This window comes from Pempheris klunzingeri, chromosome 14 (genome assembly GCF_042242105.1).
Source record: "Pempheris klunzingeri isolate RE-2024b chromosome 14, fPemKlu1.hap1, whole genome shotgun sequence".
Lineage (NCBI taxonomy): Eukaryota > Metazoa > Chordata > Actinopteri > Acropomatiformes > Pempheridae > Pempheris > Pempheris klunzingeri.
This window is the reverse complement of record NC_092025.1, coordinates 2,009,616-2,037,402: the sequence shown is the minus strand read 5'-3', so window position 1 is coordinate 2,037,402 and position 27,787 is coordinate 2,009,616. Positions and strand designations below refer to the sequence as shown.

The 27,787-nt window shown below is 41.3% G+C and overlaps 1 protein-coding gene across 2 annotated transcripts in view; it reads right to left on the bottom strand.

Moving 5' to 3' along the window:
* The window catches only part of uvrag (UV radiation resistance associated gene), an 81,925-nt gene that overhangs the window by 7,849 nt on the left and 46,289 nt on the right, over nucleotides 1-27,787 (bottom strand). For both annotated transcript variants that reach the window (XM_070843835.1, XM_070843836.1), the window contains exon 14: nucleotides 4,455-4,546. In XM_070843835.1, the coding sequence (XP_070699936.1) occupies nucleotides 4,455-4,546 (92 nt within the window). The remainder of the gene's footprint in view (nucleotides 1-4,454; nucleotides 4,547-27,787) is intronic.

Sequence of the window (27,787 nt, the reverse complement as noted above, 5' to 3'; positions counted from 1 at the left end):
TAATACTGTCCACTCAGCACTTTGGCTACATTTTTGGTACTTTACAAAGGGTGTAGCAGGAAGGGACTATATTATCCCATTGAGAAAAGGTTTCATTCAGGGTGGAACTCTACACCAGCACACTTTAGTGAACTGGACACATACGTTTCAAGAGTTCACTCAAAGAAATGGTTAATGGGCAGTCATCTCTGTCAGCGCTAAAAATCAACTGCTCTTTACTGTCCTCTTATTGCTACCTTGCTAGTTTGTCTCTATGTACCTGCATGTGTGTCTTTTGTACCTGTGCTTCTGCTTTGCATCTTCAAATTAGTGGTGAATAATGCAGCACAATGCTGTTGTATTTTGTTCATACTTCTATTAACATTAATATTACTCATTTCACTGCTTTGCATGTCTTGTATCATGTGCTACTGTGTTGTATGTTTTATTTGTACCTCAAAATGTAGTATAATAGTATGCTGCGAGACGTTTTCTTTATGTTTTATTCCCTTATTATTATTGCTCCACATGCTTAAATGATATCAATAACTTATGGAACATCAATATTATATTCTTTTTCAGGAGTCCTTCTTAGGATTTTGTCACATCTGACTACAGATGAAAAATAGCCTTTTGGTTATCTTTTGCACATTTGCAGCATTGTTTTTAATGTGCTTATCTCTGATAAATACACCTGTAATAATAAAATAAATAAGATACTGTCTGGGGCAGTGAGCTTAGCTTAGCATAAAGCACCTCTGAAGCTTACTAATATAAGCACCATATCTTGTTTGCTTAATTGGCACAAAAAACAAACTGTAAAAACAAAAAGTTATATCGCTTCTGAGCACAATGACTCCCTGTTCTGTTTTCATTCTTTATGCTAAGCTAAGCTAACCAGTGGGCCACATTATTTGGCTGAACAAACTTAGGTTGCTCTTGTCATCTGTTTAAAAAAGCTAGTGATGAGCTGTATTGTACTGTACACTATTCTTGTAGGGTGTGTGGATCACATTCATACATACACATGATATTTCCAGCTTCAGTCCACATGCCATTTCCTGTATGATCAATTCTGTAGCACATCGTCTGCTCCTTGCTAACAGACAGTATTTTTGTGTCATTCCTGTGTACTATCATTATGAGCACAGTACTTCAAGTTCCTTCAACTTGACGCATTAGTTTGGTTGGATTACGTCACCGGGACACATTGATATGTATGTACTCATACATTCATACTGAAGACTACTACTACTAATCAGCTGTAAAACATTGCTGAGGTCAAAAAAAGTACTTAATATATAGTACAAAGTACGTTCTAATAACATTGGCTACCATGTTATAGTAACTTTGTTAGAATAATGATGGACTATCACAGGAACATAGAAGAAGAAAATATTCTTGGTTCATCCAAATGTTTATGTTAGAGAAATATATTTTAGATGATATCCTTTTATATTTCACTGATGAGACTGCAGCTGTCTAAATATCACAACCCTTTGTATACATCATGTAACACAAGGGGACTACCGTGGTTTTGCTAACTTTTCACTCACTATGGGGTCTTTGGGGAGGCTCACATCCTCCAGCTGCAGTGCTGCATTGATCTGGCCAGGCCCTCTGCCACACCTTGACTCCCCTCGTGTACATAGTCCTGCTTCCAGGCATCGGAGCAGGATTAGAGCCCTGTGAAGCTCTGCCAGGCCCTCAACGGATGTGGAGCGGCAAATGGAAGCATGTTGAACGCGTTTGCTTTGATCTCAGCAGACTGTACAGTTTACAAAGAGTTGGTTTCTGGTACTGTCTCTGTCTGCCCCTTGGTAACAGATTCACCATTTTTCCGCTGTTCCTTATCCTTCAGCAGGATTTTAAAAAAAAACTATCCTGGACATTTTTCACCAAAGCGGGACTGTATATATTATGACATGTTATGATATGTTTCGGAGACAGTACTGTTTGGAAATGTATAAAGATATTATCAGCAGCTCACCAAAGGAGCATCATATAGCCCACTGTGAAAAACTGACATACTTTGTACTACACACTTTTACACTCTTACATGCACTCTGCTTTTCTTCAGTTTTTCCACCCAGTCTGTATAAAATGTCCAAGATGAGACCACTATGCATAGTGTGGGTCTTGGCACTTTGGGAAAGCTTCTCCCTACAGACTGGATGCATGCTGAATTAGTTCTACACGGAGGGAGGAACTATTTCCAAATCTGTTCTGGAAACGGTGCCCTCGGTCATATCCTTCATCACATCATCCCTGTTTGGATGCGTGTAGGGAAGAAAGAGGTGGCAAGGAGGGGTGGAAGAAGCAGATTAGCCTCTCTCGCAGCCTCTCTCACACAGTCTATAAGATAATCACCTGCAGCTGCCATGTAGCTTTATTCATGCATCCATATTTCATAAGTTGGGTCCCAGCACTGGAAACTGTAACTGAATTTAGGCTTTTTCAAACAAGGTGGAAAGGAAGACTGGAACTGATACGGGAAGGAAATCATGCAACAGTGTGTGGAGAAAAATCTGTGCATAACCTCCTCATTACAGGGCATTGTGAAAGAGTCACCTCCCCATCCTTGCTGAAGTTACGCTGAAAGTGCAACATTGATGATTTTATGTGAGGAGGGCCAGTTTAACCACTGTATCTAAGCTTTAGTATACTTTTATCACAGTTTTTACCTCTTAATTGTTTCACAGAAAGTTTGATATTATTTCCTCATCATGCTCTTTTTGTCTAAATGATACAATTTTGCAAATACATCCTGACTTAAATTTCATCCATTCATCATTATGCTGAAACTTTCAGTGCAGTGTGTCTTGCTTGTCTGAATGTCGCTTTTCAACATAGGGACAGATCTCTATCACAGCGGATAGTTGAATGAATAAACTATTTCTTTATGGTATTGCTAAATCTATTGCCTTAGCAGCAGAGCTCTATATTGCATGACAGCGCAAATGACTGATTTAAGTGTGTTTTTAAAGCTCAGTGCTGCTTGAGCTGATGAGAAAGGCAGCCTCTTGCTTTTCAGCTGATGACTACTGACTCAGTACAGGGCAGCTTTTGTTCCTGTCCCTGTGGTCTCGTTGTCATTCAGGAGTGTGACTGCGGCAAGCCACTGTAGAACTTTTACACTTCCACCTCCACGTCTTAAAAACCTTCCATGTAGGCGTACACACACATAAGTGTACAAACATACACACACACCAGCACACATAGCTTCAGGGTTAGTGGACCCATGCTTTCATCTCATCTATCTTTGGGCCCTTCCACTTCCCATTAAGAAGGGGGGGCTGATTTGAGAGCTCAGGCTTTTCATGGCTTCTTTCCTTTCAAAACAAAAGATTATTCAATTAATGTGTGTAATACACATTTTCCCCTTTGCTGACCCTGGGAGAGGAGTATAGATCAAAGACAGCTTTCTCTTTTATAGGGCAGTGGAGCTGAAGTCTGGCGCAGACCAATTCCCAGGTTTTAGTGAAGGGTTACTTACAGGCCATAAGACTGGTGAATGACATAGGCAGAGATCTAAGCATTCCACTTCACCGAGACGAAGTGGCTGCTGCAAATCTCATCAAACACTGCAGTTTTGTACTGAATCATACGAAGGGGAGGTGTATAGCATTCTGAACTTTTAAATAACAAAGCCATCTGATTTCAAATATTAATGTATTAGGACCTTTACTACAGACCAATATTGTTGGTGTCTACTAATCTACTTTTGCTAAAAGTTTATGAGAATAACTTGAAGGAGCGTGAAAGCCCTCGAGAGTAATACATAGAGCAAGTGAATAGATTCTGAAGCATAAAATCTATTAGTTTAGGGATACTTACCAGGGAACCTGTCAAGGACCATTATTACTATTATTTTTACAAATAATTTCCCATTAGTCCTCAACAACCCAAAGGATTGTATGTATGATGACAAATCCAGGATATATATTTCCATTATTACTATTCTTTTAGAGTTAGTTAAGTAAGATAGTTAAGATAGTTTAAAGCACGGCGGCTTCTGTCAAGCAATTGAACGCGTCTCGCCTTGCTGCAGAAACAGACCAGGGAACGAATCCTTTGTCAGGGTGCCAAGAGATACAGCTGACACTGAATGTCATGAGTCTAAAAAAAAAAGGCAACTGCCAGAGAAAATCTTTCCGGCCACTGAAAGTGCTTCAAATCTGTTGTTGTCAGTCGTCTTATAATTGGGCCAGTGTTATGTTGTCTCTTAAGGTGGTGGGTGATTAGACCACAGAATGAATAGATGCTGTTTTGATGAAGGTAACGAGCATCGTGATGAACAAAATAGTGACATACAGTGACAAAAATTATCGAAGAAAAGTATGAAGCTATTCTGATTATTTCAAAGAATGTAGAAATATAGATATTTTACTTTGACACACATACTTTTATACATCTTTCTGGATTCAGTGATATGAAGAAACATTTGAGGTGTAAAGTGTCTCTCTGATTCTCACCATCGGACCAGCAGGCCATGTTCCAGGAAGTTCTTCAAGTTGGGTAGTGTCTGCTGCAAGTCTGGGGTGGTCAAGCCATGTTGATATCTCAGCTGCAAGAAAGGGGAATACAGACTGTATCATTAACCTCAAACAACCTACCGCATCGTACATCCTACAACCCTACATATAGTGTGTGGTGGGCTAGCACTACTGAGAATCAATTAGACACGTATGCACATTCTCCGTGTTTGGATGTCGTTCAGAGAACAAAGAAATACCACCTACAGAAAAGGTCTGAAGTCTACATTCTTTCACCATGACACATTTCTACTCTCCCCATCAGACTATTACTCATCTGGACACACAATAGGCATCCTTCCCTGATAACAGGCATGTGCGCTAATATGTAAGGTGTGTGGACAGACAGGGGATGAGATGCGGGTGGTAAAAAAAAACCAAGCTCGCTGGTAAAACATCTGGATGAAATGGGGCAAAGCAAGCACATTAGAAACCCCATTACATTCTCACATGATCTCCTCCTCTCCCTTCAGTAGACTTCTAAATTTGGCCTTGAATATTCCCTCCCTTGTACCACAGTGCTTTATTTCATGATGATAGAATCAAATCCAGTGAAGAAAAAAAATCAACAAGGCCACCTTGAAGCTCCAGCTCTGGTGCCAGAAAGATCTGCTCCAACAGTTAAGCGATGTCACAGCAAGCCAACTCTTGTCCCGGAGAGTTTATTTAACCTATATTAGTGAACAGCAGAGGAGCATCATGCCGCACGTCCAGCGTATCTCTCGGAGGCCCCTCTGTCACACACACCGACTGCACCAGCTGACATCTGTTTTGTTTCCACTCGGGTGCCACAGCAACCACGCAGATTTTTACATACACACTTGTGGTGAAGAGTTGAAGAGCACATGATCCTGACACAGCACTCACCCTGGATAACATACCGCTTTTTCATATATGAGCACATAATGAATCAGTGACATGGTGATAAAGGAATCTCAAAGAAATATATCTTTGAGCCTCAGAAGGCAACGGTCACATGTCCTTGTTTTTCCATTTGTGAGATTTGAGACAGTTTAGGAGGAGAGAAATGGTTTTCAGGATGTCAGCAGCACTCACAACACATCAGTATCTGTTTTCTTGTGACAAATGCTAGAACACTGATTCAGAACCCTGACGTAGTAACATAATGGCTCTTGTACAGCTTGATTAAGGGCTAGAGGAGTGCCATAGTGGGGGTGCAGTATGTGTGTCAAATTTCTACTCAGCATAAAACAGCTAAACCTCGTTCTGTCTGCACAGCTACCAGATTAATGTGTAAACTGTGTGGTATAAACGGTGCAGTGTGTGTATGACATGTACTCAAGTATTCACGTGTCTGTATCAAAGCTCCACTATGTTTGTGCATGTGTGTGTTCTGGCCTCAAGTGGTCTATGTCTGTTAGGGGAGCCACAGAAACAACAGTCATGACAGTATCAGAGGAGGCCTTTATCAAAAGGAGCTCATACTGAGGGAGTCAGACAAGGGGTGTCGCCTCGAAACCCAGCTGGTGATGGTAGGGTCCAGAACTTAGTAGAACAACATAGAGATCTATTCATGGCTCAGTAAACCTCAGGGTCTGACCAAATGACGGCGTTGCGCTGTCCACAGGGTCGGCTGAACGGAATTGGGTTTGAAACAGTAGGCCAAGATCAATAACACCACCAGTTTAGAAACAGAAAGAGCATAGCAACTTCGAGTAGGGGGGCTTGCTTGTTCTGTGGCCAGATGCTAAAAAGATGGAAATCCCAATCTCATGGAAATGTCACAGCTATGGTCTAAAGAGCATGAATCAGAGATTGTGAATTACATATGTGCAAAGAACAAATATTCTGGCTTCATCAAAGGTGCACAGCGTTTGTTGGTTTTACTGCACTACACTGTGCTGCGTTTGCTGGACACACTGTTAGAAGACGCAACAAAACGCTGTCTTTCTATTACTCGGCCTGAGCTCCGAAGCGTGTGTGATAACCACACCGCGTGTCTGACGGGAGCCCTTTGTCAAATTACACGCCTGTATGTCTGAGAGTGTATGGGAGAGAAAGAGAGCACGAGTGTGCTTTAGTATGTGTGTCTCCTATTGTTTTTCTTACGTGAAAAGATCTGGATATGAGCGAAGACAAGAGAGTGATGGGTGACATCACCGGCTTGCTCCGGGCGCACTTCATTACTTGTGGGTGATTCAAAAATGGGAGGAAGTTGGTGGGAAGCACATGTGTGGATGTTTAATATTTCTGTGATGAATGTGACCGGTCCAAGATTCTTCATAATGTATGCCTCCGACAAGCCAACAAAGACGAATTCATAACACCACCAGTCCACATGTTCACTCTGGTAGGCTTTTGCCAAATCTCTGCCAGTGGGCACCAACAACACTTGAGCTAAGTGTCTGGTTGGCAGCCGTGCAGAGCCACCAGCACTGGATGACTGCTGCTTCACACTGTCTTTGTAATGAGATATGTTAAACACATTCATACAGTTTGGAAGACTGAATACTGCAGTCCTTCAGCTGACTCACCGCTCAGCTAGCCAGACTCTATCAATATTAATAAACCAGTCTGGCCCTCCCTGGTGGAAGCTGCATTAAGTTTCTCCTCAAAGTGCACTGTTGTTGTGTGTGTGTGTGTGTGTGTTGCTCGTGGCCTTCGTACTGGGAAGGCATATATCCTGGATGCTGGCTGTGGAATATGCGACCATCCACCCCCTTCCTTTTTTTTCTGCTCACTTGAGACAAGCAGAAAAACATCAGCGGTGTGGCCGTGTCACCTGGCCGAAAAGAGAATGTTGTAAAAGAGGCAGAAATGTGTGAGGCAGCTTCATGGCGTGAAGCTGGGTGTCATTTCCAATTGCCGGCGCCATGAAAGCTTTGACTACACAATGGAAACAAACAGCTGAGCAGGAAAGTTTAGATTCTGCTCTGTAAACCCAAGCTGGTCTTTGGGAGTGTGTTGTAACTGATATGAGGCAATATGTTGAAATTGACGTGAGGTAAAAAACAGAACAAATTGATTTCTGCGGCACACAATGGTGATGAAAATTTGTGCATAATTTCCACAAGTCCACAACTCAGTAAAATGAGTATGTTGGAGAATTTTTAAACATACATGCCAACAAAAAACAATCTCTGAGTGTTTCTAAGTCAACAACTCCAGACCAGATCACAGAAATGTTCAGAATCAATCCATTTGAGACAGCTTGTCATTTCTAGTTTCCCTTTCATACATCATCGTGATGAATGCTGGTGCAGCCCTTTGCATGCCTCTGCGTGTGTGTATGGAAGAGTGCTTTCAGGCTGGCCACGGGGTTCTTTGTAATGGGGCTAACCAGATCGTGGTGAGAAATTCTCAGGGCCCATTGAGGACGGTTGAAAAGCGAGAGGAGTTAGAGGGGAGGAGGTGGAGTGGGGGCACCCACTGGGGCCCTTTCACACGATGACATAGTGAAACAGATCTGGCCAAGTCTCCTCGTCGCCGCTCACACCTTTGTGCCTGGACACTCCCTTCCCTGTTTACTTATTCAACAAAACCCACTCAGGGCTCTGAAAACCATGCAGCTAGTGTAGCAGGTAATCAGTTAGTGTGACTGCCAGGTTTGGTATGACTGTGTGTGTGCAAGTTTGGAGGATGAGAGCAACTGAACTATCACCTCTGAGAATTTGGGGACTCATCCTCATCCATCTCACAGATAAAGTAACAGCCCAAAGAATGCTGCAGTGTATACAGACCCAACCTGCCAATCCACTCGAGCAGTGACCACACATAAACACACTCAAACTGACTAGAGCTGGCGGGAACCAGTCAGTTTACAGTACATGCCACCCATCATTTGGCAAAACCTGCTTGTTTGCCCTGAGCTCTGTACAGCTGCTAAACAAACACAGCGTGGCCTATGCCACGTATTACCGTTTCCCAGAGTTTGTCAGTACTAATCACCCTCGAGTCAGACAATGAATGTGGGCGGGCTGCAGAGAATTTTGAGGTTGATTGCTGATGATGTGGTGTAGGAGGGTGGCCCAGGTAATAATGCACACCTCCTCCCTCCCTGGCTTTTATGCTATGAGGTCACCGTAGGAGCCTCTTGTCAACACAGACATCTCAGCAGTTCAACCGGTACACGCTATTAGCATAGTCTGACAAGTGGTCTTCCATCGTCACTGGAGATGGGCAGCGGAGGAAGTCTGGGACGCAGGATATTTTCATCAAGAGCGTTGCGTTTCAGGTGTCAAGAGGTTTAAAGTCTCCAAATCAAATTCTGGAGTATCCTGTGCATGTCTGACCTGCATCACAGAGAATTACCCTTTGATTTATAATCAGCAGGCTTGTGTCCACTGGGGTAAAAATAGAAATGGTTATTTTACAGAGTACATAGGTTTTACATACTCCCTGGGGAAGATAATCAGGGAGCTCATTAGGTCATATGACAGCTTGTTATAGAGGGGCTAACCAGGTGTTCCTCCCTCCACCATCCCTGCGGTCAAACTGTGGACTGGATACTTCAGCAGAGACCATGGGGCTGACACAGATATTAGTCTCCATAGACTATAGACCTCATATGTAGAGACGTGGAGCTATGGGAGATAACCTGCCACTAACAATATTTCAGGGCTGTGCCTCTTCTGGTCAAGATGACTGATCAGACTGAACAGCTTACATAGCAGTGAATAAAAAACAAGCTGTAAAAACAAATAATATCACAAGAGCTGATTGATACTGCGGCAAAGCAAAATATCCCGCAACAAATTAAGTCCATTAACTAATTGCAAGTGTGTAATGAAGCAATTCCTGTCACTTTTATCACATTTTATCATTATCACCAGGAAATGTTATGAGGTGTGTGTGCTGTGTTAATTATCAAGCCGAAGCTAACAGTGCTTGAGTGACCTATACGCCAAACAAAGTGGTCACTCAAACCAGTTACTGCAGTTCAAACAAAACAGACATTATGAATTTGAAAAAAAAGTGAAAACTGTGTTCAACTTCGTGTGTTGGAGTGATACGGGTGGTACCATTCATGGGCGATTCCCAAATTCACAAAAGTTTTAATACGTGCAATTTCAAGTGAGACATGCAATAAAATGGTCAATAACCAACAGTTCCTTGGCTTGTGAGAGCGGCTTTTGGGCATCTATAGTATCCTCTGGAACTGTTTGGCTGCTGCATGAAAACCACAAACCCCACACAAAGTTCATGTTTTATTCACAATTAAGCTCAAGCTATCAACTCTAGCCAAGAATTTGTCTGCAGATGATTCCTTCACACTAGACTGCAAGTGCCAACTTTCCTTGTGGCAGCAGGTGATGTTTTACTCCTTTCATTATAGTGGTCATTAAATTTGTGTATGTATGTTCTTGTGTCTTGTAATCCTCTCATTATCTCTCTTTGTTTTCATATAACCAACTCACACAGTGGCATGTCAATCCAATTACTTTTAGTTTTTGTTTACAGCTCTGCGAGCCACACACAAGCTCAAGACATCTTTTTTTTATTTTTGCCAACAGATTTGTTGTTGCCAACTTTTCAAGTCTAGCCTTGAGGAAATAAACACCTCATTCACCTCAGTGAGCTGATATGGTGCAAACGTTAGAACACTGTATTTACATGTACTGAGACTTCTATATGATCTATTGTTTTGACGTTTCAATAAACAGTTTGACCCGTCCAGAAGAATGGCGTTATCTTTCGCAGCCAAGCTGCAAAGCCAGACCTCATACGTTTTTGTGTTATACAGAATATTTATTTTAACAGAAAACCTCCAATATAACAGAACTATGCTTGACTATTACTTTGAGCATGAGGAGAAAAGCCATTCTTGATTTGTTTGCCTTGCAGCTGACCCAAAACTTGACCAAGAGGCTCATGCACACCTTCAGTTTCTTGTAGTGAGAGGGGCCTGGGAGGAAATGGCTAAATGCAAGAGAAGAGAAAGCTCCCGAACACTGGCATGAACTTTTTTGCAAGGCTCGCTTGCAGTTAACCCAGTAAGTGAAAACTAGGTAGTTACCACTGCAACTGCTCTTTAACATTTCACTTGAACTGTACCTCTCCCTTTGTAGTGGTAGTAGCAATGAGCAATGGCCAATAAGGAATTAAATACTTGAATACTGGAGATAATTAATAAAATTGGCTTTAAATCATGGGTTTGAGGAAGAATCATTAAGAAATCCAGTTCCCCTTAAACTCAGAACAAGAGTGAAAAAAGGCAGCCATTAGTTAGGTTCATGTCTTCTCTCTGGCCGCTGTAAGAGAAATGCCAGGAACCAATTTCCTAAGACATTATTTATTAACATGAAGGTTGAAAACTTACTTAAAACACACACGGAAACATTTACTGAAACACATGTAGCCAAAACAGTAATGATAGGGGGTGAACATTCTAGGTTAAAACATAAATACAGAAAGAGACTTTGTGGAACCACTAATGCTGTCCATTGTTATATGTAAAGGGTAGATGTGTGCATTTCAAGCAAAAATACTAGTCACTGTATTTTAACGACTATTAGAAAATCATGGCCCATCCATAGTAAAGGTCTCTGTTGAAATTAGAAATATGGTGTGAGAACATGCTTTCTGTTGTATCAGCTTTTTCTTTAAAGTATTTTTCTCTACAACTTTGTTTGAATCCCCCACTGAGAAGCTCTTTCTAGCTCACTGGTGGATTTGAAATGGTTGATTATGCTTGCTACAGTGCGGTGCTTCTGTGATTCCGCCCATCTGGCTTATCGTGAGCACATAATAAAACTCACTCTGTACAGCCCTCACTCATCCACTAAATAAATTACAGTGCCCTGGATGCATACAAAATGGCCGAGACAAAATGGCTGCAGATGGAAGCTGTGACACGAAGTGAAAGAATGATTGGAACAATGTTTTACGGGAGAACGAGAACATGAGAATAATATGTTAATTCTTTTCATTTCATGTTCATGTGTATTTATGGCTATCCTTTGCTGTTGTTCTCTGACCTGTTGTTTTTAGATTATATACTTGCAGCTTTGTACTAGACAATGATAGATAAAACCTCACATGGTGCAATGGGAGCTCAAAAACCTCAACAATCATGTGGTACAGCGTGGAATATGAAATCCAACTTGATTAATCACTGCAGCCTTTCATGTGTCTCAATAAATATACAGAGCAGGGCTGAAAAGTTGTTTGAGTCTGGCTAGAGTCATATAATTCATTCGCAACAGAAATTCACTTCCCTTAAACTCTGAGCAGTTTTCTGGCCTTGAGTACGTGCCACGGTCATCATCATCCAGTCTTTAAGCCAAACTTGGAATCTGGATTCATAAACACCACAAGCGTTTGCTTACCACAGAAAATACCTTCCCACATATTTAGAGTGGGAAGAATCCCTGCTGTCTCATACGTGACTTGCAAAATGATTTCTTTATTTTTGATGCTAAATTTTGAGTTAGGATTACAATTATTATTTTTTAACTGTCTCGTTCTTCTATTATCTGAAATTAGCTACATTATAGATGTTGATGGCTAGGGAGGGGACCAAATGGTCATAGAAATTATTGTTTATCCAAATCTCCTCCCTCAAGTGTTCCAAAGGGCAAATGGAAAGAGAAAGGAAGGATCAACAAAGTATTACATTATTACGTCTGCTATGTGTGGAGTTGTCTAAAAACAGCAAGATGAATTCAATCCAAAATAAATACTTGGAAGAATAAAAAAAAAAAAAAAAGCTGTAGCTGTGTAGTCCACCAGTGACACAAGATTTCCATCGCCAGCAGTGTGTGTGCTTTGCACTGATTGGTCAGAAGTCTTTCAAGTCATTATCAGATTTACTGTCAAAATTACAGGAATGGTGACTGCTTGATAAACCTGTCAATTCCAGAAATGTGTCAACACAAGAGATTAAAAATAATAATAGACGCCAGCAGTCCAGGGTTTTTCAAATAAATTAATTACACACTAATTAAATCAACCATCTTGACAATAACCTTGATTGTTTATGATGGATGTTAAATTCCAACACAACTATTTTTATATAGGAACTTTTAGTGGTTGTTGGAAAAACAGATAAAGAAAGAAACTTTCATACTGTAGTAATCAAAGCCCATTCTTCTGCTGAGCAGCCCTCAGTGTAAACAAGGAAATGTATGAGCAACAGCAAGAACTTTCAAAGGCACAAGCCTAGACTGAGATGGAGCTAATGGTTAACAGCTCTTTGAAAGGATGTAACAGGACTGTGTCTGTGTATCAGCCTCTATCATCTAAAGGTGTGCAGCTCAGGTTAGAGGCCTGTAATCTACAGCACATAAAATATTCACCACTGTCTTGCACAGGCAGGTGAGCAAGATAATTACAGCACAGCTAAAATTAAACATCCAGTAAAAGAATGTTATTTGGTTTTTATGTTCCAAGTTAGACAGGATGTTCTAAAAGAAAAGAAAAGAAAATTTGGTGACATTGCTGGTGAACTATCCTCCCAAACCTTTAATACCATTTTGTGTTACAGGCGGGAAAACTCAACATATGTGCAAGGCTGAAAGCCTTTCCCTTTCATAAACATATCCCCGCCTCTAGACAACGACATAGATAGTAGAGCAGTATGCTTAAGATTACGATGTTTGACTAAGTTATTAACTTTAGCAGCTGCATTATCACTGTAAGAACTAAAGTAAACCACTCTTGTGTCCATGTGAACTGTCTCGCTGCATAGTTCATACTATATGTTTAGGTACTTCCTAGACAGGGTGAAATGTAATATTCTTTGTACTTCCTGTCTCTGTTGCCATTTCAAACAAGCGTGTAATAAAACAGTTTTTAATATTGCATACTTTAAGCTCTTCCACTTCATTTAACATCCTTTAACTCTACTCTCCATCCTTTCTGTCTGCTACACACTGGTAATGTAATACAGGTGTGGTGTATTCACTGTGCCGAGTCCCATTCAAATGCAGCCCTAATTCAAACCAGATTCTTCCGTCGCATTGCTTGTTGTTACACTTTGCTGAGTATCATATTGCCACCAAATTCAGTCAACAGATTTACATAATTAGGCTGTGAGAGATGAATAGGAAATTCAGTTAGGGAGACCACCGGTGGCAAGAGACCAATGTTAGTCTCCTCTGACCCCAATCACTGCAGGGAGGGTCAGAGGTGGGTACTGCCATGCCTCCACTCTTAATGAAATCCCTTCATGATGTGGTTATTTAGTCTGTGTATGGGCTGGTCAGTGGAAGCCAATGAGTGTTGTGTCCTACAGTGACACCTATTGGAAGAGCAGCCATCCTCATGGATCATTCTGCTCCTCGGGGCTAATGACCCCACCACTGTAACACTGGAGCCAGGCTATTGCAGTCAAGTAATCCAACACCCACACGGGCTGACCCTGTTTGTGAAGTCACAACGCTGAGGTCAACTTCCTGTTAGCAGTATTGGCATGCAGCACCATCATCAATCCTCCATGGCAGCTCTCACAGGGACTCCTGGTGCCTGGGTGAGGCTCTCTTAGGAGAATATGCTAATTCAATACTTTGTAGTTTCAAATTCAAAGCATACGGAGCTTGTTCTTCAGGGAAGCCACAAACGTTTGTGGTCTGAATGTTGAATGGTGCCAAACAGAGAAGGGCAAGAGATGTGTGATGGGTGACTGGAGGCAAATGGAGGATAGTCTGAAGTGAGCACAGGTCTCATGTCCTCTCCTCAGCAAGGAGAGATACATTAGTGGAGGAAAGTGATCTTGAACAAACAACAAACTTTGCCCTAGTTGTAGTATGCCTTGAATAAATAAGGCTGACGAATATAGTCATTAAAACATTTAATTTTAGCCAAAGACTGATCACACTCATTTTATTATTTGGAATAAAAGTGTTGTGGTATTTTACAAGGGAAATCTTTTTTTATATGTGTGTTGCGTTTCCACAAGGCCCCTAGGAAAACAGTAGGCCAGAGAGGAGGATGAATATATGGTTTGTGGGCAGGTGCCTATCCTGGCTTCATGCTGCCCGCAATTTCTCTCCCTTCCACTCCTTGTGAATGGGCATATTATTTTCTTTTCGTTTCCTCTTTATTTTGTGGATTGCTTTGCGACTGAGATTTTCTATTAGTATTACCACAGGATTTGGGGTCACATGGAGAGCCTGGGCTGGCAAACTGTGTACATTCCTCTTCATCTGTCGGAGTTACTACCTTTCAAATGTATTGCTTTCAAAGTCATGGCTGTTGAGAGCTACTAATCCAAATGTCTGCTTACTTTAGCCGTCTATTTTAACAAGTCAAAAGTGTGAGTGAGCCATAACAAGAAATGAAGAATGATATAATAACTGATGTGGGACTCAGCTTGGATGTTTCTTGCTATTCCCCACTAAACAACAGCAAACATTTCCATCTGACAAATAACATCATAAACCCCTTTCAGTTTACTTCATACAAACAGTTTGTCAAGTATGAACACACTCTTGATGACAGTAAAATGATCATGTCGGGCCTACAGTACAACTGACTGGCCAACTACTTGCCCTATCAAAACAGTAACCAGAGAGCCCCAGATTAAAGCTCAGAGATCCAATATTTCAGAGTTCAAAGGGATTTCCAGTCAGACCCTGCTGCTATTCTACCAGGATAAAATATGCAGTATCAAACTGCTCTGTGGAGGTATTTGGGTTGCTGAGGATAAAAGGTATACATTGTAAAATGAGAGGTCTTTCATATATCCATGGTGAAGGAGTTAGCAATGTGTATCATCTGCAATATGCATTTGTTTATTGACTGTACTATTTATGCAGACAGGGCAAACTGCAGATTTGAGCAGTTTTTGTTTTTGTGTGTATCTCCATGTAGACTCTTCAGGATAAGGTTATGAACATATTAAACATTAGCAGGTCCCCTAGTTGTAAGCTGACAGATCAACCATGCCTGAGCTCCTACAGAACAGATCAGAGATTGTGGTCAGCTATCCAATAGCCACGGGCAAAGACAAAGTCCACATTATGCTTTAGAAAAAACTATTATATGAGAATATTACACAGAGAAAGTACAGCTTATGTGAAATATGATATAAAAAGTAAGCACAATTTCACATTTAGAAACTGGGATTTCAGTGATGCAAACAGTGACTTTACACTGTAAGATGGCTGAGTGCTATTCTGCCTGTTAAAGGGAACTAATAGCTGGGGTTACCATTAAGGATATGGTGACAATGTATAGACAATGGATGGATGGATAGTAATAAACACATTAAGCCAAGTAAACTTGCTGTTGTCCAGTCACAGGAGTCACCCGGTTAATTTTAAGCAAATTATGCTGTCAAATGCAGCAGTGATGAGAAGGGATAAAAGGGATGAAAAATTCAAAATCAGCATAATGGTACAATAAACAAAAGAAAATAAAAAGTCTTCTCTTTCTTTTGCATTGGCTCCAGGTTTCAAATTGAAAATGCCACGGTATGGGAAGAGTGTAGGCCGTGTCCGGTTTACTTTGGAGAGCCTAGAGCATTCTCTGGTCATCTGGGTTTGTTCAACTGTGACCCTGCATAGTGTTAAGGATGTTAAAACATCTTTTTTTTTTTGGCACTGCCAATACGCTGCAGTGTTTGGAACTGAAACAGTCATAGCCCAGTACATCAAAAATTTCTCATAACGAATGGCTGATTTGAATCTGGGACTTGTCCATGGAAGATTACAAAGACAAAATCTACTGTCTACAATATTTGATTTTGCTGTGTGTTTGCTGCATTATTTGTTTTAAATAAGATAAACAGGTGTAATCTGTGAGAAGACTGGTGGTTTGCAGCTCGTAATGCGCTCAGACTGAGTACTGTCCACAGTTCAACCCCCTCAACTTTGTGCTTGGTAATAACAGCTCACAGCTCGTAATTTGTTTGCCTATGATACGATGATTAGATTCATCTGCAACACTTCCTCTCCAGGTGCTGCTAGCCCCCATGTGCCACAGCGAGACTAAAATTATGCCGTAATATATTTTGATACGATAAGCATAATAAAAACATTCCTTCCCATTTAAATTTCTTCAAAATCCCCGTGCAGTCAAATGATAATAACCCATAACACTACTTTCTCCTAATACAGATGTATGTTATGAAGGTCCACTTTGTGTGTTTCACTTCTCTCCAAACTGCAGAGGTTTTGATAATAAATAAATACCTAAATGGCTACATAGATTCCTCTAAAATGTGACCTTATTCTCAAGGAACCATATTCGATTAGGACTTGAAGAGAGAGGCAGAGGAGGAATGATGAACAAGTAACAAATAGCTATTGTGTGGTCACGTTTATTTTCCCCCACACTTTTGGTGGCCAACTATGTGGATTGTTCCATTAATTCAGCATGAGGGAAAGAGTGTGAGGTTGAATGTGTGGTTTCTAACTCTCTAATGAGCTGGAAGAGGGCCACTGCAGAATTGAATTCAAGGTTAAAGTGAAATACTGGTCAGTCCAGCTCTCTCGCAACAGCCAGTTCATATGAACCAACTATTACCAACTGCATGCAGCTTCAGAGAAAACAGCTGCTTAACAGTACATGATCTGTCATCTCATCAGTAACATAAAAACACAAAAAATGTTATGACAAAATAAAACCAAAACAACTGTTCACACAGCACCTCTCATCCATTGGATTTATTGATCAGTGTATGGCTAGTCTGCGTAGACTGGCTGAGGTTGTCAAGGGGAGAGATCCTTGTCAACAGGGATGGCGAAGATGAATTAAAAAAACACTGCTGACAGGTGAAAGTCTCCGCCTGCTTGTTTCCCAAAAGAGTAACTATGCGCTCCAAACTGCTCCAAACTGCTCTGGCTGTTATAATGGTTGTGAGGCCAAGGCTCCAAACACATAAAAGCCAAACACATGCGCTGACATAATGTAATTACAGCATGTGCATTTGTGTTTATATTTGTACTTGGGTGCATACTTAGCTACGGCAGGGTGCCGTTGCGGTGGACAGCGTCCTAATTACTCTGAAAAGTATGGGCCAACAAAGTGGTTGAGACATGTTTCAACCTAAAAATGGGGTCCGTTTCCATGGGAACAACGACAACAGTATTGGCAATAACTTGTCCATTAAAACTTTAGTGATGCCTGCTTTGCGTCATAATGGTTGAGAAACAACCTGGAGCGCAACAACAAACACAAGAGTTGAGTCAAACTGAATCTAAATATATGACTAAGCTCACATTTCACTGGAACTTAGCAGAGATTTTCCTGTGAAGTTAAATCCAACGAACTACTACCTCATTAACATATAAATAATTTTATAAATGCCCAACATATATTAGACAGCTTTCCATGCTACTGTTGATTTTGTGATGCATATGAAAATGTATGGTCAAATCTTGTGTATTTTAAACCGTCTAGGTCCGGGTATGTTCGTGCATCTTGTCTCAAGGTCACGTGAACAAAGTCTTCATACATACAGCTAATATCTTCTAATTACATATAGTTATTTTGAGTCAGAGAAAACAACTCATCCCAATCATTTTCAAGAGTTAAGAAAGAGAACCACCTTGCAGCCTCTGTTTTTTGAAGCTGGTGTTTATTTAACAGCTGTTTTCATGAGCCACTTTTCTCCAATAACTGTAAAACGATTATTTGGCCTCTGGGACAACAGGCCTGGGCTCATCGCAGACGCTTCATTAATAAAGACAAAGCTGTGGCTGGATGGTATAGATGATGACATGACAGCGGGGACACCCCACCTATATCCTCTCTTCCTGGCAGAGTAATGGAGGCTGACATTGGGGGTGATAAAGAGACACAAGCCTAATGAGGTGAGACTTTATTTGCTGGAGAGGAGTGTTGCAGCGACTGACATTCAGAGAAAGAGACTAATGCGGAGATTAATATGACAAAACCAAATTAGGGGAAAGAGACATTGACTCTGTTAACTTGATGAGTGTCACTGAAAGAAGCCTGTGGTCCAGAACCACTGCGTTTATTCAGATGAAAAGCTGCCGATTGCCCAGAGTCAAAGAGCTGTAATGAAATCCACATGGCAGCAGGAACAGCTCTGGATAAAAGGACTAACACAGAGCCAGGATGGCTGAAATTTTTTCAAATACTGACCAGATGGGGCCAGCATTGTTTTATTCTAAAAGCTGTTTAATGTCACTGAGCTGCAGTAAGGCCTGCGCTCATGAATGAATACCTCCACTCCCAAACAACCATATGACAGCACAACGGGTTTGATGAATTAACAAGAAAAACAAGTTTTTCTGAGGTTGCTGACATAAAATATACTTGGTCTCTGCCCCGTCCATTCCTATGACAACTTGGTGGAGGCCCCAGGAGCTAATCTTGGCCAGTCCAACAAAAAGTCCACAAGCAGAGCGAATTCTTTCGTTTGTATGCCTTGGTCCAGTTTCCCTCTACTTTACTGAGAGAAAAACAGAATGGATCCAAAAACTGCAGATATTTTAACACACAATGACATAACTATGATCAAAGGGAGAGATATAACCTCCAGTGAAGAAAAAATGGCTTGCTCAACCTGAAAAAGACAGTCTGGTAGTTTTTTTTCTCTTTCCTTTCATCTACTGAGCAGTTAGTTTCCTTCTAACCTAAGCCAACATTTTTAGATATTACCATAGAAACATGGCTGTTGAAGTGGAGCTGAGATAGAGGAGATATCTGTAAGTGAAGGGATTTTAGAGAGGCCTTGGTGCTCAAGTAGAGTGGTAGAGCATGAAGCGAGACAACGGTAGAGCAGACTCCAAACAATCAGGTCTCAGCTACAAATTCCAACCAGCTGGAAACTGCAGACGCACTATTAAGTAAATGATGGAGCAGAGCAGCCAACACTTTCCAAACACCCAGAATCACAGCAAAGCCCTCGTTTTCAGAGCATTTTGTCCACAGTCTGACGTGTGGGAAGAAGATATGCTGAGACGATGATCATAACATGATCTTGAACTTGATTGGAAAAGATGGTACATGAAAGCAAATGAATCATGCCACTTGATCATCTCTAGACCCGGACCTATTTATCCTGCTATTATAAAATATACTATTACTATACTACTACAATTTCCACCCCGTCCTATGACGTCTTTGCCCTCATCAATCTCTGCAAATAACATAACATTTTGGCTTGACCTGCCAACCTAGAGACACCGAACATCGGTCAAGGCTTAAATAACCAACAAAAACTGAGTACTTTGACACATATGAAGTACTCTCCAATCACTCACCCCCTTTCTCTGACACATATACACACAGACACAGGATTAACATTTACTTTCACCCTTATATTTAGTGGAACTGGCTCCTATGGTACCTCTTTGCGGTGATGGACAAACCTGGAACTGCCAACCACAAAATGTGGAAATTCAATTAGACGAATTTAAGTGTTTCATAAAGTCATAGGTGGCTGTCCAGAGGAATTCCCATAAAACCCTGGAGCTCAGGCATAATCGCAGCGCGCTGACGGCCTCACTACGCATCCACACCCAAATCTGGAAACCACAGAACAGTGACATACACTTACAACTGCGGTCTGAGACCTGCTTATAAATCACAACTTCTGGCCGTCGGCAAGATGACAGACAACAAAGACCACTCTCTGAATTGTACTGGTCAGGACTGAAGCATCAATCACTTCAGCTCTTCTCTCTTATCAAAAGCAGAGCCTGCAGGGTAGTGTTAAGGCTTTGCAAGCACAGCACCTCGGATACACAACTGCCTCTCCACAACCTCCCTTATACAGAAGTATATGGTAAATATCAGTTTATGGAAAAGGGTGCTCCTTCTTCTGGTTGTAAAAAGGGTCCCACCAACATCTCATTCTGGCCAAGAAGTGGCACTGGATACAAGCTGTAGCTACCAACAAAAATGTGTGATGGAAAACAGGGACCACACAGTAAGGTTATGAAAACCCATGGGCATAGAGAGGTGTTCTGTAAGGCCTGGGTTTGGTTAATAGATAGCTTGAACAAGGAGTCTCAGAAAACCACAGGACAACCAAACCACTGGAAGCTTTTTTCCCCACAGGCTGTTTCTTCAGGGCAGAAAAGCAGTTCTTATCTAAATGTAATTTCTCAGTAGTGTTTCTTCCTGTAATAGTGCAGGGAGCTGGACAAGTTTCTCCTCACACATCTCTTGCTTGGCCTGGGCCAAGACACATAAACCACGGAATACTCCCAAATCAGGTTTCAAAACATTTATCAGTTCAGAATGGCAGTAGTAATTATTGCTACTTCTGATTATGAAAATTGGAGGACATATACAGTACGTGTTCTGCAATTAAAGGACAGCTGACGATAATTCACATCTAATTGGTAATAATTAAATGCAAACAAACACCCTTTTATACCAATCGTAGTCTAATAGTGTCAGTCCAATACATACAGCCAACAGTCCAAATGAGATACAAGAGCGCTGTAGGCTTCCGACTACAACCTTTTGACAGATCTAATCTTAAATCCAGCACCATTAAAACAGTGAATTCCCTCTTCTCTACTCCTCTTTGCATCAATCACCGGGGGGGGGGGGGGGGGGCAGACAGCCATCGGCCTACTGTCTCTGCTCCTGTCAGGCTGTTAACAATCTCACAATACAACTCGCAATTTAACCCACTTATAACCTGCCAAAAATAATTTCTTGCTTGAAATGGGATAAATACAGTACACTAATGAAGTGCTTTTTACTGTCAGCGGAGTACAGAGATCTTGTTAAAAGTGGCACCTTAATGGCGTTCAAATGCAAAACACATTGTCAGGCACAGGGTCTATAACTTATCCTCTATTAGATGTAAGGGGATGATTATCCAACATTTGTACAGCATGTGGCCATGTGGGAAATGACGCTTGGAGCATACAGATTCGGGCTATTCTTCACCGGTCTAAAGCAAAAACAGACATGTTTATGGCTGGGCCTAAAAGAGAACTTCACTTGGTGCCTCATTTTTTCTTTCCACCTTCCTGTTAAGGGTGAAAGTGAGGTATATTACATTGACTTGGCACTACGTTTTCTGGTGCCTGTCCTGCCCATTATGCGTTTTATCATATCAATCCCTGTAAAATGGAAAACGGATGTGGCTGTTATGGAAGGATGAAGACAATGAGTGGCAGCAGGCCGTTGAAATGGCCTGATTACTTCCAGGCTGTGTCTGTCTTAGGGTTGAGATGGTGGCAGAGCCTGGGGAACCGTGGTCCAGGGTTCAGATAAACAAACAGCGTACAGTGGGTTACATTATGATTTCTGAACATTGAGGAGTCTGTTTGTTGAGATGAGGTTTCTGCAGAGGTGGCTGGACAGAAGAATGACTGCTGTTGTTTAAGGGGGACAGTGGAGATGTAATCGCCTGTTTTTCTTTCTTTTTTTTTCAGGACCGTTCTCTGGAACGCACCGAGAACTGAGTCACGAACCACAAGCCTCAGCAGGGCAAGGAGAGAAAGACCAACAGGCTTCTGAGGGGAAACCTGGAATAGTTCTGTCTAAAAGTGTTCCAGTTCTCAGAAAGACCCTGCTGAGAAATCGGCTGAAGCTGTAATTTCTGCTCTCATTCGAGGGAATTCAAGTAATAGATGAGTGAAAAAATGGCGATAAATGCTGCAGATATGAGCAGATAGAGAGAGAGCAGAACTTTTCTCCTGGGAGGAATGCTTTGGATCAAATAATGGATCCTTGTCAGTGATCTTTTTTCCCATAAAGAAGTAGGCTCAGGGTAAGGGGTCTGACACATTAAAGCTATCACTGCTATTTCAATTCAATCCCGTCTGGCATAATATGGTTAGAATTTGAATATGATTGATGGAAAGTTTGCAAAACATGTGGCAAAAGAAACTGAGATTGGAGATCTGTGCATTTACAACTATCTACTATATATCACAATAGGATTTTGATATCCTACATTTAACTGTTACACAATCACTCAATGTACACAGTCGTTTCTGATTCACAGGCTTGTGGACCGACAGAGAGTAAACACACAATTGCTTTCAGGAATGTCAACTGTGGAAAAATTGAGATCATGTGCAAATATGGTACGCCCATTGTTTCACTAGAGGGAATCAAGTAAATTTACAATACCCAGTTGTAGATATTGTACCATCTCCAACATCCGCATCAGAGAAGAAAAGAGATAAAGTAATAGGTAAGGATAGTTTACTTTGAGGGAATTTTAACTGCCTTGACAATTTGGTGGAGATGGAGCGGAGTTATGAGGTTGAAGGGAGCTGTGTAATGTTCACTTTTTGCACGTCTTTGGTTGGGTCATATGGTTTTTATCCAAGCACAATTACGTGAGCTAATATCCAGAAAGGGCTATGCCAAGACTATGTCGCATCTCTTTTGACTGGGGTCATTAGGTTTGTCATAGAGCTGAAGGACGTCATGGCAACTTTCGAATATCTGTAATTGTCAAAGAAGAAATGGATGAGATAAGAGTGAGCAGAAGAGAAGAGGAGGCGGACGGGTTTGCTTACAGTCACCTCACCATTACACATACAGTACATTTCCATATTCCTTTTAGATAGCAAACAGAGACTGCTCTCCAGCCAGCTCATTTTTCAGTTACACGTCATTCAGACTTATGGTTAACCTCAGTTTCAGTGGTGTCAGTAGAGGAAAATTACAATTTCTCTCGTTACACTGTATTCAGATCAACTGTTGTACAGTTGAAAGTAGGGAAACCTTCTGTACAGTTTGCATTGGGGCACACTGGCCTTTTGATAACACCATGTAACCACTGTAACATTCTGAGTCCAAATGTGGCCCTCGCTGAATGTAACCATGCATTTCCTATTAATGTGAGATGTTCAACACAGCCATTACACATGAATATAATGCTAAATGCTCCCTTGTTTACAATTAGAATTGAATTGATCTGTATGTATTGACCTGCTACATGTCAATACTCAGTAATGCAGAAAATAAAGGCAGCACACCATTCTGTATCTACCACTTCCATGAGCAGACTGTAACCCAATGGGAAACACTACCTCTTGTTTATTATTAATGTAATTTTCAAGAAAAAGTTATTCTTGCTGGAACCTACAACTTTTCCAAATAGCTTCACCAAGAATACCTCCAGCCAAACAGCTCCTGTTCCGCTTTCTGCCACCTCCACTAACCACTAAACACATTAGGCTCACCCATGAGTCATAGTCGTGTTTTATGAAGCCACAGTTGCCACTCTTAATGGCAACAGACGCTCTGACGTATGCACCAGACCACCAGAATGGCACTTTGGCTGCAGATCATGTTGTTATAGACTTGGAAGGTGGGAGACTGCTGGCAACTTTCCCCAGTAGACAGAAATAAAGGTGAACCCGGAGGTGACCTGGTTGGGCCACAACAGATTTGCTGTGTTTTAATTCCCAATACTAGGTTTCCTGTGCCTGAGGCCCACAAAATATGATACGCCAAGCTTAGTGACTGAGAACTAATTGTTGTACCCACCTCCTCCTCCTAAAAACGTAGAGATTTTCTGTAGCATCCGTTGTCATCTAATCAGCCCCACATGGCAATTTCACAACAACATACACAGAGAGAAAGTGAATGCAATGCATGCCCTGCCTCCAGACAAAAGGCTGCTGGTTTTCAGCTACACAAACTTGACTAATTTGTCTTTGTGAATGGAGGAATGGCAGGTTTAACATTTGTGAACCCCTGTGGATGTGCACTTCAGGCCAAGTTACATACCTGTGGCCAACTACTTTAAGCAAAAGAAGCGGCCAGATGCCATTCAGTTAAGCTACGAGAAAATCGCATTCTCTGTAAATCACGTTCTGGTATGGGTTCAACTGGGCCCACAGAGAATATATGCATCTTAACAAAAATGTCTCCACATAAACATGAGAGACTTGCTCAGGCGTTGCAGATTTTGCAATGTTTACTGATTGCACAAGAAATAAGAGGGAGCTGGAGAGAATGGCTGGGTTTCAGCCCAGACATTCCTTGAAGCCTTTCTTAACTTCACCTTGTCAAAGGAATTAACTTGAAGTGACAACATGGGGGTGTGTTATCACCACACATCCAGGGTGTTCCAGGGTGCTCCAAGAAGCCTCCCCATCCTCGCTCCTGGCCTCATGACACAAGGCCTATAAAAGCAAACTTCTCCCTCTGCTACATCAAAGCAGGGTCAACCTGCTGTGGCCCTGATCCTTCGTCAGCTTTCCTGTTTCACTTTCAAACACAGCCACGCAAGGCAATTCAATAAGAGATGGACGGCTAATGTCTCCCACCAAGGCTCTAGTCAGTCAGCAAACCAGCCAATCAGCCAGTCAGTCGGGTCTGCTCTGAAACCAGACCTCTGCTTTGTATCACAGAGCCAGACATCGACCAAGCTGTGCAGTGGCTGCACGACACACCTGGCTCAACCAAGGGGAGACCATTAAAAGGCACAGAGAAGAAAAAACTGTCTACTGCAACTCAGAGTTATTATAGTTTTGTATTTTTCACTAGTTTTTATTCTTTATTTTGTTTTTAATTTTTGCTTTCAATTCAGTTTAGTTTTTATTTTTCAAAAATGCTATGTGATATGGACAAATGTGTCTGAAATAAAGTTATGATGATGATATTAGTGTCAGTATTTGTTTTTATTAGTTGTTTTTTTTTCTAGTCCTGTAGACATTCCAGTTGCAGCAATGCCTCATCAGGCTGGTGACGTTGACACATTTGACCAAATGACAAGTGTAAGACAAGTGTTTTATTGACTATAATAACGTTACTACAATTGAAATGCTATCTGTGGCTAAATCATATTAGCAGGAGAAAATCCAGGCTCCATTTGTGGGGGTCAACAAGACAACCCTTTCCAAATAAAAGCTGCAATAAATTCACAAGAACCATACAGCAGAGCAGGAGTGAAACAAAGTCTCACTGATTAAGAGGTTTTAGAATGACATGGTTAAGGAATCTTATTAGATTTACAAGGAGAGGCTACATGTAGCATGGAGGAGTTCTGTTGCTTCATGCTTTTGCCAACTTTAGCTTTTAGCTCCAAAATATGAACATGTGTGATGTGAGATCCAACAAACTCAAAGATCAGACTCAGAGGGGTACACAGTCTAATGCGGTGTGCAGAAATAAGCTGAACTGGGATGGGGAAGCACTGTTTGCGGTGGGTTCCACTTTATCAACTGTGACATGTTTACCACTTCTTCAGCTTTGAAACAATGGCTTATTATCACTATCATATGGAGTTGGACTGCTCATGTGGCACCGCTCTATCGCTGTGGAGTCAACCTGATAACTCATCCTTAACGTGGTCGTAGTCAGGCACACATGGAATGCATAAGACAGGACTTTAAATGAAAGCTGAAATTTCATCCTGTAAAAATACCGATGCCCTACCAAGCTGTTAAAAGTAGTGAATGTTAGCTTTAGTGAAAATAAGAAAAAGAAGTATGGTCCTCCAGGTGACCTTTCATCTTTACGCTATCCCAACTTATGGTACTATGAGCAATTCATTTATTCCTATGTGCATGTGCTACATTTAGTTAGCTGCGCACCCTTTCAGTCACTAAGATTCACAGAAACACCCCAACACAGATGTTACATGTTCACAAATACTAGACAGAGGTATGTTGGCATTTATCAATTTATTCCATAGATTGCTCTAACAAAGTTATCGAGCCCTCCTCACATGTGCCCACCTGTGTTACAGCTGATGGTCTACATCTGCTTTCAAAGCTCTACATTTCAATCTTTCTGCATTAGTTTTCATGGACATCGGTGAAAACGTCCATCTGTCTGGATCTCTTTTTTCATCTGCTGTGGAGCTCATTCCTTTGAAGCAAAATTTATATACTCTGGTGTTTTTTAAGGCAGACATTTTTAGACGAGTTAAACCTTTGACTTAAAGAATATATTCTAGTCTTGAACAACAGAAAAGGCATCTCTCCATGCAAAAGTATCAACAGTCTAATTAAACTCTCAGCAAGAAGGAGTATGCAGTGCTATGTGTGATGGCACCACATGGTTATGGTTCATGAAACAGAAATATCAGAATGCTTAGTTCATGATATGCGTCTTTAATAAAAAAAGATTATGGGTGAGGGTTGTGTGAGTTGAAAGGTAGGAATATGTATTGAGATGACTGTGTGCCAGATATTACATGTGAAAAACATTAAATAGTGTCAACTCTCACATCTCTCTATGGTGCATATATACAGTGCAGATATGTGCAGTTCATATTAAAGTTTAGAAGCAAAAAAACCTATATTTTATTTGAATATTACACCATCACAATAAGATACTATTTTCAATGGTTTAACAAGCTACGATAGTTTACTGATTGTTCATATGTGTACATTTTATCTATAATTTTGCCATCCTGATTGTCCATCACGTAATTTTACTCTGTTGGTCTATTCTGTGCACACAGCTTTCTGTTCTGTCCTGTGGGATGGGTCCCTCCTGTTACTTCCTCAAGGTTCTTACATTTTTTTTTTCCATTTGAAGGAATTTTTGGGGAGTTATTTTTCGCTGTGGGCCTGTGGATAGACGGTGTCAAATAAATATACTGTAGAGATCGTGAAGCCCCCTGTGGCATATCTGTGATTTGTGATATAGTACTGTGTAAATAAAACGGAACTGACTTGACTTAATGGAATGAATGTCTGATAAGATTTTGGCAATACTCAACAATGTGCACTGAGCTAACAATGTACAATATAGTACCAACCGTGAATAATGGCTTCCATTTTGGAATCATTGCACTGATATTACTTGGAACTATATCCAGAGAGACTTTTTCCAAAACACAACAGGCCACTGTGTCTTTCCATTTGGTGGTTTCAGAGAGCACTTATTTTCACTTGCTGTCCAAAATGTTTTGCTTATCTGGCTTATTTTCTTACTCTTAGACTCCAGTGGGAAGATGGCAGACATGGATATTGGCTATCAGCTTGTGGTCTTGCATTAGAACTAAAAGCTCCCAAAGTGCAGTGGTTTGAAGTCAGCCACCTGCTATTGCTAATTGCCCCATCTAATTCAGTGAAGAGGCCCTTCATTCCCGCCTGCATGGGGAGGAAAACAGGGAATGGAATGCCAATTGTTTAAAGTTAGTGCTAAATGTCTGAGATGAGTGGAGGGAGTAACCCAGGTCAACACATTAGGTGTACTTTAATAAGCACGGATAGGTCAAGAGTTCAACCCTCCCTTGAGGTGTTTGTCTTCTGGAGAGTTGGAGAGGGAAAGAGAGTGAGAGTGAGAGAGTGAGAGAGTGAGAGAGTGAGAGAGAGTGAGAGAGTGAGAGTGAGAGAGTGAGAGAGTGAGAGAGAGTGAGAGAGAGAGAGAGAGAGAGAGTGAGAATCCAATTTAGTGCATCAATGCAACTTGTGTCCCAAATGTCAATTGATGGACCTCCATATAACCATGCC